Raw genomic sequence first — 13,823 nt, 5'->3', positions numbered from 1 at the left:
CCTTCTCACGACCCTGGTCCAGACCTCCTTTCCTTTGATGTAGAGCCTTTGATTTAGATAATGTTGAACCATGAGCACTAATTCAGGAAGAAGAATAAACACTGGCAATCCAAAAGGAGGCTTTTCCTCTGTCTTTGGGCAGCATTTTCCTTCTGTACTCACTTCATGGAGGAAGGCTCATTGGAAGCTGCATCCTGCATCTGGCAGCACCATGAGCAGCGTGAATTGGATACGTTTGCTAAATCCTTGAAGTAAAGAACATTTTCATGACAAATATAACTTCCTCCCTGTAATCATCATGCTGTCAGCATCTGGACAGTCCAAGAGCTGTGATGGAATGCGTGGAAGAGAACAGGTCTTAGAGGAACATATCTGCATAGTTGACTTTTGGCAAGATGGGAGGTTAAACTTGAAATTAGTTTGCCATGTAAAATATCAAGGGACGCAAGTTTTTTGATAATGTGGGTTTAATAAAGTGAGTTTTCCCACCCCCTCGTCTCTGAGGGTCAAATTGTGAACTAGAAATTACCTCAGCATTCATCAGTAAAGGAGGATTAAACATATTATGACATATTCAGAATACTGAGTACTTTTCTCATATGAATGTATATTTTTCCTCTGACCATTTAAAAAGTACAGAAACTCAGAAGGAAAATTATAATAGCAACACTGTAATTGCAAATTTCGTGTACTGATATTAATATTCCCACATTTTTAGGTTGTTCATATAGTTACCTATATATGTATATGTATATGTGTGTGTGTGTGTATATATGTATGTATGTCTACCCATGAATTCTGTATTTTATTATCAATAAAATATATGTAAACTTAATGTTTTTGGATCATCATTGTGATGGTTTGGTGAGTCCCAAAAAGAGAAAGATGGTATTTCTTAATCCATTCCTGTGGGTGTGAGAACCTTTTGACAGGACTTTGTCAGTGAGGTGTGACTCAGGTTGAGTCTCCACCTTCTTGCTGGGTCTGATAAAAATGGAGACACAGCAAAAGGGGCCACATTTCATATTGATGAGAGAGGACTGTAGGAAAAAAGAATCCCCAGGAGGCTCAAAAAGGTGAAACCCAGGGAAAGATGAGCCATATGCCTGATAGCTTGCAGCTGCACTCGGGAAGAAGGTAGAGCAGTTGAGACTGATAGAGAAGGACTGGAAGGAGACAATCCCTATGACTGCTTGTCACAGCTGAGCTCCAACACACAGCCTGGTGGGCAAGGTAGAGACCTTGGCACAGCTTGGCAGCCATCTTGATTTGCCACATTGCCAGACAACAGGATCAACAGTAGCTGACTTTGGTGAGAAAAAGCCCTGATGGTGCCTTGATTTGGCTATTTCACAACCTCAGAACTGTAAGCTTTTACCCAAATAAATCCCCGTTTCCAAAGTCAAACCATTTCTGGTACTTTCCATCAGCAGTCTTTTGGGAAACTAACACAATCTAAGCAGTCTTCTAGCTTCTTTTAAAGTGTTAATTTCTAAAAATAAGTTATGGTGTATGAAGGTGTTTATGGCTTTACCTTGGTACAATAGAAATATTTTTGAGAAATAACCATCACTTCATTGTGTGTTTTTGTTACCTTGCATTCTGTTCCATTGTACAATTCTTTTCATTCAACAATTCATTTTTCCCTTGTCACGTGATAAAGTGGGAATGAGGTCAATACACAGAGACCTAGCTTAGAGACCTAGATTTTCATCATAAAAAACACTTGTTCAGCAAACATCCTTTTCAGTGTATGTATGTATTATGCATTATTTGCAAGATTTTCTGTAGGCTTTATACTCTGAAGTACAAGTGTTTAATTATTCAAATCTGATTATTATCAAATTGTGCTCTGCAGAAATTATTTCTCCTAATGTGAGCTCTATATTAATCACCTAAGAATGAAAACACACACGTGTTCACACATACATTAATGGCACAGATCTTTCCGAAAAAAGTTTGATACTATTGGTTGGCAGTGTTGATAACATGCCATTAGCTTTATTTTTAAAATTGTTTCTCCATGTGTAGCCTGAGCTGACTGCTCATAGCCTTTCTCGTCACTTCCCATGCTTCCAACACATATGTGGACAGAGATCTCCACGTTATGAAACAAATATATTTGCAAAGGAAATCATGGATCTATATTTGAATATGTAAACTCCATTTTCATCTATGGATATATACAGCTATATGTATATTTATCTTTTTGTATATTTATATGTTGAGGTATATAAATTCATATCTGTATTTACATCTCCATCTACATATCCCTCCCAACTGCTAACCCTATCTCTATATCTATATATCTAATTCTACATATCTACATATCTATCTCCTTCCCCTCACTGGTAACTGCTGATCTACTGTGCACTTCCGGATTTGCCTATTCTGGTATTTTGCATAAATGGAATTATATTATAGAATATGTGGTTGCAGTATAATGGAAAATTAGTCTGGTTTTGCCCTCTGTTCCTGGAAAAGCCACCTCTGAATCTTTGGAATTTCCCTTGATTGGAGTGTCTTTTAGTCTTCATGGTAGGCCCAGGACCACACCTGATCTGGTTAACATCCTAAGTTGGTAGCAGGGAGGTGACAGCCACTCTTGTGGTCTTAGAGTGAGAGTGAGGATTGGCCCTGCCAGAAAAACCAACCAGGTGATTAGGGTGTTGCTTTGGGTCAGGTGTTAGCCTACCTCCCTGACCCCTGGGAGGAGAGGGGAGTTGCTGATTGAATTCAGTGATTCGAAATTTGATGCTATTAATCATGCTAACTGGATAATGATTCTGTCAATCACAAGCCATGAAGCCTCAGTGAACTTCCATGATTGAGGAAGTCACCTCCTTGTGAGGAGGGTGAGGTATTCTGACTCTACCTGGATAGGACATGGAGGCTTGCATTTGAGACCCACCCAGACCTATGCATTTCTTCTTTTGGCTTCTCGTTTGAGTTCTTCATCATGATAAAACTGTAATTGTAAGTATAATGCTTTCCATGAGAAATCATGCAACCACAAGAGGAATATCTACATATGTTGTGCGATTTGATTTTCATGATTTTATCCCCTTGGAAGTAAGGATACTGAGGTCCAGGTAGATCTAAAATCAGGCAAACTTATTAGTGATGCACATGGGACTTAAGCCCTTTACTCCCTTCACCAGACAACAACCAGTCATAAGTTTGACACTTCTTAGCAGACTTTCATAGAAAATCTTCATTTGAAGTGATCTACATAACCTCCTGGTCAAAAACATAAAAAGTACTGTTTTGTTATTATAATGATTAGCATTGTATGACAGTGAATATTTTCTCTTGGCAATGTATATTGACCCATGTTTGGCCTCTACATGGATTATATCATTGAATTTTCATAAAAACTTTTATTTTGCTTTACCTATTATATCTAATTTAATTTTTATAGCACCTCTAGTGCGGTCACCCCTCGGGCTGAAGTGTGGTTTGCTGGCCTGGTGGGGGAGCAGTCGCGGCAGGCCAAGCCGCTGCCCCCATAATAGGGTGGCTGGTCGGACTCACCGCCACCCCTGAAGGAAGCTCGGCATGGGCGCAGAGTGCCCTCGGGTCTCCCCTTCTCGGCAGCCATGCTTCCGCGGCCGCCCCTCCTCCCGGATGGCGCCACACGATGCCTGTGGGGCGGCACCCTTCTTCTTCTTTCTCCCTGCGCAGGCGCAGGGCGGAAAATTCCAGTCTGCTCTTTTCCCCTCCCCCGACAGCAGCAACAGCCAGGCGTGGGCGGAAAAATCCAGTCTGCCCTTTTCCCTTCCCCCGACAGCAGCAACAGCCGGGCGTGGGCGGGAAACTCAAGTCTGCCCTCCACCCCAGCAACAGCAGCCACCAATCCCTAAACCCTGCCCGTTCCCCCAGCAACAGCGACAGCCAATCCCTAACCACCACCCCTCCCCCGTCCAGTACCGCCCACTGACCTTTCGCCGGCAACCAATCAGAACAGGGCGTGGCTTCGACCAATCAGCCTTCCCCAGCCCCTATAAAACTGTTGCCTCTCCCTCAATAAAGTGGACTTGCGTGTTTACCTTGTCTCCGCGGTAGTTCTTCTGCCGTGCGCCCTCCAGTCCTGAGAGCCCCCGACAAGGGCCTGGCCTCCCTTGTCCCCAGTTCATCGCCTGCTTCTCCGGGCGACCCCTTCGTCGCCGGCTTCGCCGGGCGACCCCGTCAGCCGAACCGCGCAACCCCTGTGAGACCGACCCCTCGTCTGCTGCTGGACCGACCCCTCGTCCCAAGCGGGACCGACCCCTCGTCCTGAGCTGGACTGACCCCTCGTCCGCAGCCAGACCCCACCTCTACCGACCGAGCAAGCCGCCGCACTCTAGCTTATAAAATCACATGGATAGGAAGAAAAAGAGCTTGAATACAAGATGTTGAAAATGTTATAGAGATTAAAAAAAAAATCCCTGAAGTATTCTGAAACAATTATTTGTGGATAAAAAAGATAACCTACTTAGCTTTTACTTAATAACAGAGTAGAGTACATTTTGCATACAAACAGTGAGAAAAAAATATAGCTAACTTAAAAAAAACCCAACCTTGTCTTGATTTGTGACCATGCTTCCTGCCTACTACTCCATGACATGAAAGTCCTGGAGGTAATATGTGTTATATTCTTAGAGAGAGCCATGACACCCTGTACATTTTCATGACCAAAATGATATATCTTACTATGCTTTGGTTTCATCTCATATATCACTGGCAATGGTGCATTGCTCAGGAGAAATAAAGACAATCCATTCCTTTAATAAACTTCTTTGGAAATTCCAGAAAAAAGGTATTGAAATTATGTTCTTTTACCAAGATTAAAATAATAGTGTTTTCCATCAGCAGAAAACTTGGAAAGCTGTATTTGGCATGTCTTAGTTTGCTAAAAGCTACAATATACCAGAAATGGCTTGGCCTTTACAGTGGGGGTTTATTGGCTTGCCAGTGTACAGTTCTGAGGCTGTTCAAATGTCCAAATCAAGGCTTCATCAGGTGATGCCTTTCTCCCTGAAGACTGGGTGCCAGTGTTCCTGGATTCCTCTGTCACATGGCAAGGCACATGGTGCCTGCTGCTCTCTCCCTTCTCTTCCAGGTTTCATTGCTTTAATCTTCTGGCTTCCTCTTACTTTTCTCTCATCTCCTGTGTTTTTGTGGAATTTTCTCCGTTCCTGTCTCCTTGTTCATCCCATTCATAATGGTCTCCAGTAAGTGGATTAAAACTCACCCTGGGCTACCCCTTACTGAAGTAATCTCATCCAAAGGCCTTTAACTGAATCTGTTCAAAAGGTCCCACCTATTATGGATTTACACACACAGGAATGGATTAGCCCTAAAGACATGATATTCTGGGGTCCACAAAAGCCTCAAACTTCTACATGGCAACCTTCATATTATATTTCAGGGTCATACTACACATTTTTAAATTACAGATTAGCAAGATCCCAGAGAAATATGTATTGTCATTGTTTTAGAGTGAGTATAAAATTTTATAAAAGAAGCAGTAAATTTTATTTTTTTAAATGATACTTATATTACACAAAATGTTACACAAAAAAATATAAGGGATTCCCATATGCCCCAATTCCCATACCTTCCACCTTTCCCCACACTAACAAGTTCTTTCATTAGTATGGTACATTCATTGCAATTGATGAACACATTTAGAGCATTGCCAGTAAGTATGGATTATAGTTTGTAGTTTATACTCTTTCACACTCAGTTCTGTAGGTTATGGCAAGATATATAATGGCCTGTGTCTGTTGTTTCAGTACTTGATTTAATAAGGAAAACTTGAACAAGGGAACTAAAGGAATACAGAAGAGTAGGAAGGAAGGAACAAAGAAACATTTGGAGAATAACATTTAATCCCATCGCTATTTTTGCACTAACAAATACCTACTCATAAGTTACATCAATGCAACACATTCTAAAGAGCGTCTACCAAAACCAAAACCAAAATGAAAACAGTCAATGCAAACTTTTCTACCATCATTTAAACTCTTGCTTAAATGTTTCACACAGTATTCAATACATTTTATGAATTTCTTACTCTGTGGTAACTGACAACTAAAAATAAATCCCCTTTCATTTCCCCAGGAGAGGGTCATTCAGAAGTGGAGGCAGGTTGTGATCAGCACAATTGCCCTCCATCTTTCGGGGCTGGCATGATGTCAGCTTTGGAATCTGGGTCTAGTGTTAAATGAAAAGGGAAACAGAAATCTGTCAGAAAACAGTGGATCCACATTGAGAGGACTAGGGGAAGAATGGCGCCAGACTGGTGGCCTCCAGAACTTCCACAAAGGAAAGACCCAGTGTGCAGGCAGCCAGGAGCCCAGGTCTTTCTCTTTAGGGCCACTCGCACCCCAGCCCTCCTGAAGCCTGTTGCTACCACTCCCCTCCATCAGGAACACATGCCACTGTCTTCCTCCTCTCTCCCACTCTGTTCCACCCATGACCATATCCCTCTCATTCCCATTTCAACCATCTCATCTCAGAAACTGCTTACATGTCAGCCCCACAGGCTTTGGGCCTGGAAGTGCTGAGCTTCCCTCACTGCTAGATCCAAGTTGTAGAGGCCCAGGAAGTGGGAAATACTGAGCAGAGACTCTACAGTCATGTGCCACAGCACCATGGCATGTTTGGGAACATTCCCCAGCATAAATTAAACTAATATGGAATAGAAATATCATGAAAAACATTTTAGAAGAAACATTGGTGGTGCTTAAAATAGTACTTTAAGTCAGAAAAATATGACTTGGGAATTTACCCTGAAATTTAATTTTAAACCATGAACGATGAAAGAAAGTAAATGAAACCGGGCACATAGATCCAGTGGGAGTGTTCATGTGTATTTGAGGACACTGACACTTGATAAATCTGAGTCGCTGCTTGAACATGTGACTCCTTCTTACCTGGGCACAGTGGGCTGACACTCCTTGAAAAAAATTTCCTTATGAGTGTGAAATATTTCCTTATGAAACAATTGTTTCCCACATGTTTTTGGGTTCTCTGAGTTTTGTTGTCCTCTAGGAGGTTGTGCCTTCTTTCTAATACATGGACTCTCTCCCCCAGTTCTTTAATTTTACTAAAGAATAAGAATAAGAAAATATGTTAATAATTGCAAATTACAAGTGAATAACTCTAGTATAGATTGGAACATGGGACGATTTGTCTCTTACCACAATGAAATTGCCAAATTTTAATACAGTATTATATCAAAAGGTTGATTTAATAATTCAATTACATGTCAATTCTTAGAAAATGTGCAAGTGGAACAAAACTATTAATGTGTTCCCTAATTTCTGTTGCTGTACCTTGTTGCTTCAAGGGAGAATGTGTTGATTCACATGTTCCAGGCAAATGAAGGAAAACCTAAGGGGTATTTTAGATTCTTAACCAGGAGCTGTCATCCAGCAGTCTTCACACTGTGCTTACTCACGTTACACACAACCACGACTACTCTTTGGCAGAGCCATCAAGTACGAATAAACTAGAGAGGCTTATTGTATTAGTGGCTTATTTGTACCACACAGAGGAATCTCTCAGGAACCCATTTATTATACTATGGAGTAAACCTTGACTCATACTGTTGTAGCCTCTCCTGGTGCAGGTGTATGCCAAGCAGGTTCTCTTTTTATTTTCACTCTAACTCAGACATGGTTATTGTTCAATTTACTTTCCAGCCTGACAGTATTTTACTGCCTCTGACTAATTCACCGAACAAATTTATAAAACCAGTATAAAATTACTAGCTTATTGATTATGTAATAGGATTTTTTGAACTTTTTTTTTATTTTTAAAGAAACTTTAGATTATATACCTCTTACATCAAAAATACAGGAGATTCAAATATTCTTGCATCAATGCCAAAGATGTACTGTGTTGATAATGAGGCAGTATGGAAAATATGAGCCAAATGTACACCATGGATGTGGTAACAATCAGAAGATATTATCTTATCTATAACAAATGTTCCACCACAGTGTGGTGTGTTGATTAGGGGTGTTGGTTAGGAATTCTGCACATGTGCATGATTATTTTATAAGTTTACAACTTCTGCATAAAAAATGTATTTAATAATAATAATAGGGTGGGTTGGGGGAAAACACACCAAATATAAGATAAGGACTATAATTAGTAGTAAGATTTTGACAATATTCTTTCATAATTTGTAATAAATGTCTCATGACAATGCAAAGTATTGGTGAAAGGTTGAGGTATGGGACCCCTGTATGATGTTATGCATGTTTGCTTTGTAAGTTCACAACTTTTACTATACACTTGTTTATGTATTTCATATATAAATAATATAAAGATAATAATAATAGGGTGGGTTGGGGGAAAATACTTTGGTTGGTAGTAATATTTTGACAATACTCTTTAATCATTAGTTAAAAAGGTTTAACAACAATGCAAAGTATTGGTGGTAGGGTGAGTTATGAGAGTCCTGTATGATGCAATGTGTTTGTTTCGTAAGTTCATAATTATTACTATACACTTATGCTTATGTATGTTTATGTATGAGTGATATACTTCAATAAGTTAATTAAAAAATGTAAAAAAAAATAGATTCACATATACTCTACCCCTCCCCCACCCACATATTCCCCCATTAACATCTTTTATTAGTATACATTTGTTACAATTGATGAACACATATTGAAGCATTGCTACTGACAATGGTCTACAGTTTACATTATAGTTTATACTTTACCCCCACACAATTTTATAGGTTTTGACAAAACGAATAATGACAAGGTATCTGTCATTGCATTGTCATGCAGGAGAATTTCAATGTCCCACAAATACCCTTGGTACACGTATTCTTCCCTCTCCCTCCCCTCAGAACCTCTGGTGGCCATTGCCTGTATATCAATGACACAAGTTCTTCTATTTCTTCTACTTTAGTCTGTACTTTCATTCACTCCTCATACTTGTTCATTCCTCATTCTTGAGTATTTTGGGGTGGCGATGCCTAGACTGTTTCTGATTGAGGGAGGGCTTAAATTCCATGGGGAAGGCGAATGAAGCTGTCTTGCTTGCAGTTGTAGATATCTCTTTTTTGGGGGGATGTGCATTTCTATCATCATCCTTTTGTTAGTTGTCCTGGGCAAGTCCTATGCAACTCTGCTAAGATTCAGGGCACAGCTGGCATATGAACAGACCAAATATTTAAGCCTCTGGGACATATATGCTACTTACAGGTTCAACTAAAAGGAGTAGAAGAGCCCTGTGTAGGGAAATTATAACTGAGTCTAACTCTGTTACAGTGGGGAGCATATATTCCAAAGTAATGCCCACTGACAGGGTGTTGAATTCCTGAGATTGCCTGCCTGCTTACAGTGTCTAGATGTCTCTAGAGCCCTCAGGAACACCCCTGATAGAGGCACTGTTTACTGTGGCAGTCAATGAGATCCTGCTGAGATGTGCATAGTGTAACCTCTGGAATGGCCTCCTGACTCACTTTAAAAAAATATTTATTTATAAACAAATATATTTATAAATAAATAAATTATAAATAAACAACCCCCTCCCTGGTTGTTTCTGCTGTCTGTTCATTGTGTGTTCACCTTCTTTTTAGAAGACACTGGAACCAGACCAGGGACCTGCCATGTGGGAGGGAGGCACCTAAACACTTGAGTCACCTCCAGCTCCTTCTTTGTTGTATCTCTGATTGTGTTTTCCTTCTGTCTCTTTGGCACCTCATCTTGCTGTGTTAGCTTGCTGTGCCAGCCTGTTGTGTCAGTTTGTTGTCTTGCTCATCTTTAGGAAGCACAAGGAACTGAACCCAGGACCTTCCATGTGATAAGCAGGAACTCAACTGTTTGAGGTATATCCACTTCCGACTCACTTTGAAATTTCTTAGTTGTAACAACTCATTTGTATTTAATATCTCTCCCTTTTTTTTTCTTTCCAAATTCTACTCAATTTATTCATTTTTTAAAAAATATTACATTAAAAAAATATGAGGTCCCCATTCACCCCCACCGCCCCCACCCGACCACTCTCCCCACAGTAACACTCTCCCCCATCATCATGACACATCCATTGCATCTGGTGAGTACATCTCTGGGCATCGCTGCACCCCATGGCCTGTGGTCCACACCATAGCCCACACTCTCCCATGTTCCATCCAGTGGGCCATGGGAGGACATACAACGTCTGGCAATTGTCCCTGGAGCACCACCCAGGACAACTCCAAGTCCCGAAAATGCCTCCACATCTCATCTCTTCCTCCCATTTCTTGCACCCAGCAGCCACCATGGCCACTTTTTCCACACCAATGCCACATTTTCTCGATTATTAACCACAATAGTTCATGAATAGGATATCATTAAGTCCACTCTAATCCTTACTGTATTCCTCCTTCCTGTGGACCTTGGCTTGGTTGTGTCCATTCCACATCTATGTCAAGAGGGGGCTTAGATTCCACATGGATACTGGATGCAATCCTCCTGCTTTCAGTTGTAGGCACTCTAGGCTCCATGGTGTGGTGGTTGACATTCTTCAACTCCATGTTAGCTGAGTGGGGTAAGTCCAATAAATCAGAGTGTAGGAGCTGAAGTCTGTTGAGGCTCAGGGCCTGGCTATCATATTATCAGTCCAGAGTATCTCTCCCTTTTGGTCAAGGTCTTTTTCCAGTGCATCTCTAGTTGGCACTTAGTAATAATCTCTTGGTGCCAGGGAGGTTCATTCCCAGGAGTCATGTCCACTGCTGGGGGGAAGGTAGTACATTTACATACTGAGTTTGGCTTAGAGAGAGGCCACATTTGAGCAACAAGGAAGCTTTCAAGCAACAAGAGGTAACTCAGGCAATATGTAATACTAGGCCAAGTTTTAGTTTCCCAAGAACAGGTTCATAAGTACAACTGTCAATATCAAGAGCCTGGCATAATGATCTGTCTTTCTTCACAAGTTGCTACCCATGTACTTGGGGTATTCTTGCTGTTCTATTATAGAGAATGTAGCAGGATTCCCCAGGATGGGAATTCAATAATCTTTCAATTATTGTGTGGGTCTTCACCAACTGAGTCAATGCCCCATATATACTTGAACATATTCAGATGCCTTAGAGTCATGCCCCAGGTACACCCTCTCCACACATTCCCCCATCACTGACACCCCACACCAGTCTTCTTCCCCTGCCACATTTGTGTTCCTTCAAGAGTCCTTTCCTGGCCAAGAGATTTCAAAGTGAGTCAGGAGGTCATTCTAGAGATTATGCTTATACAAGTCTCAACAGGATCTCATTGGCTGCCACAGTAAACAGTGCCTCAAATATCAGGGCTCCTGAGGGCTCTAGAGACATCTAGGCACTATAAACAGGGTGGATAAGCTTAGATTTTGGCACCCTGTCAGGGGGCCTTACTTTGGAATTTATGCTCCCAGTGTAAGAGAGTTAGACTCATTTATAGTTTCCCTACACATGGCTCTTCTGCCCTTTTATTTGAACCTATAATTAGCACTATACTTGTTAAATATATGTCCCAGAGACTTAAATCTTTGGCTGGTTCATGTGCTGGTTATTCCCTGAATTTCAGCAGAGTAGCAACACCTATTTTCCAGTTGATTGAACTCACCCAGGAAGGAAGAGGTGTGTCTGCAAGTGTAAGCAAAAGAGTTCCATCCTTCTACACAATGGGATCTAGGCCTTTTCTCACTTAGAAACAGTGTTGGCAGCACCATGCCCAAATCCTCAAGATTAGGGAATGAACAATACCAAAGTAGACTTATTATTATTCTGTTACAGACTTATTATTATTCTAGCAATGGAAGAACTTTTATTATTGATATAATGGCAGTGGCCACCAGAAGTTCTGAGGTGAGGGAGAGGAAAGAATAGGTGTAACTTGGGGGCATTTTCAGGACATTGGAATTGTCCTACATGACATTGCAACAATGAATACAGGGCATTATACATTTTGTCATAATCTATAAAATTCTGTGGTACAGAGGAAAACTATAATGTAAACTATAGTCCATGGTTAGTAGCAATTCTTCAGTATGGGTTCATCAGTTGTAACTAATGTGCCATTCTAAGGAAAGATATTGTTAATGTGAAAAAGTGTGGGAGGGGAGGGGTGGGGTGTATGGGTATCTCCTATATATTTTTTGTAACAGTTATGTAATCTAAACCTTCTTTAAAAATAAAAACAAAACAACACACACTGGTAAAGGATCTTGCACTCTTGAAATCAATATATGCCAATCTCTTTCCATTCTTATTCTGGAAATTGATTCCAAGAGAGTGAGATGACCTTAATGATGGCCATTAGGAGCCCAGTATCACATTATGAATTCTAATCAATACAAAAGAGTTAGCTTGCCAAACAAGCTTGATGTCACTGCTGTGTACATGAAAATATTAGTAATGTGGCTAAAAACTATAGTGGAACTACATAAACAACTTTTCTGTGCTCCCAATGAAAGTAACAAAATAAAATAATCTATTTGTACTTGTATAATTTTAATTGATAGTATTATTCATGAGTCAATATTTAATTATTTACATATAATAGTGTTATTTTGAATTCTGTTATATTAAATTTAAGTAAGGTGGCTCAGGAGCCCCACAGGGTGTTGGAGTCCAAAGACTGAAGGCGCCTTCAACTCTGTATCCCTTGGAAGAAGCTGCCCACTGATGGCACATACATGACAGTTATATGAGCAAGAAATGGTATTTTTCTCAATCACTGGTATTTGGGGTTCATTTAATATAAACAGATCTAGTTAATCAAGATACGGGTCTATTATTTTTTTGTGAAGAAAGCAACAGAAAATGGTAGCTGTTTCAAGCTATGCTTCGATGAATGTTGTTTTCATGATCTCTAGTAAATTCATACTCAAGATCCTTACTGAAAAAAGAATTAATGTTCTTTTGTGGAAACTCAACATTCCCTAGTTTTTATCACTACTTTGAGAATGCGCAAGTGAATGTTCTAGTACCTGTGATTAAACCCTGATATTTGAGAGAGGTTCTTTCTTCCTGTATTTTCTTGTTTGAAACACAGTCACTAAATAAAAAGACTAAAAAGCCTCAGAGTGTTCACACATGATGATCCTTCTTTTTTGATTTTATAATGAAGAATTTGAAATATAAATATTATTGAATAGGATTTTTCAGAAATTTATTTCTTGATGTCCTTATGAGTTTGAAACACATGTGAAAAGACACAACATGTAAATTTTATTTACTTATTCATAAAGGAGAAAAAAGAAACTTAATATCCATATCAAACACATTGAAGAGTTTTAAGAATTTGAAAATTAATAAATTTCCTAGACTGTTTTCTTTTTAATACTATATTATTTCTCTAGCCTTATATTCCAACATAATATTTTTCTAAAATACTCACCATATTTTTCTTAGCAGTGCAATTGTTAGATTTTCTAAGCAACTGCTATAATTAATGAACTAAAATGTAATTACTGTAACACCCTCAGAGTGAAATAACTTTTACCTAATGTTGTCTCCATACCCCTGTGTTTTAAAAAGTGATAGCTCATGATCTTTGTTAATGATCAAATGATTTTGTGTTTTTTAAATTTTTTTATTTTTTGAATTTCCTGGGGCTGGGGATTGAATTCAGGACCTTGTATGTGGGAAGCTGGCACTCAACCACCGAGTCACACTGGCTTTGCTGAGTTGGTTTTATTGTTTGTTTTGCTTGTTTGTTTTTTTTTTTTTTTTTAGGAGGCAACAGGAACCAAACGCAGGACCTCCCAGGCGGGAGGTGGGTGCTCAACTGCTTGAGTCACATCGGCTTCCTCATACGTTATTGTTGTGCTGATGTTTCAAGGATGTTTAAACATGC

General features: G+C 39.9%; 1 protein-coding gene across 1 annotated transcript in view; it reads left to right on the top strand.

Moving 5' to 3' along the window:
- Positions 1-13,823, top strand: part of LOC105747337 (double homeobox protein B) — a 34,350-nt gene extending 20,527 nt beyond the window's left edge. The window contains exon 6 of the mRNA XM_058279686.2: positions 13,703-13,823. Coding sequence (XP_058135669.1) covers positions 13,703-13,762 — 60 coding nt within the window. The 3' untranslated portion in view covers positions 13,763-13,823. The remainder of the gene's footprint in view (positions 1-13,702) is intronic.

Source organism: Dasypus novemcinctus, chromosome 18 (assembly GCF_030445035.2).
Source record: "Dasypus novemcinctus isolate mDasNov1 chromosome 18, mDasNov1.1.hap2, whole genome shotgun sequence".
NCBI lineage: Eukaryota > Metazoa > Chordata > Mammalia > Cingulata > Dasypodidae > Dasypus > Dasypus novemcinctus.
This window is presented reverse-complemented; position numbering and strand designations above follow the sequence as displayed.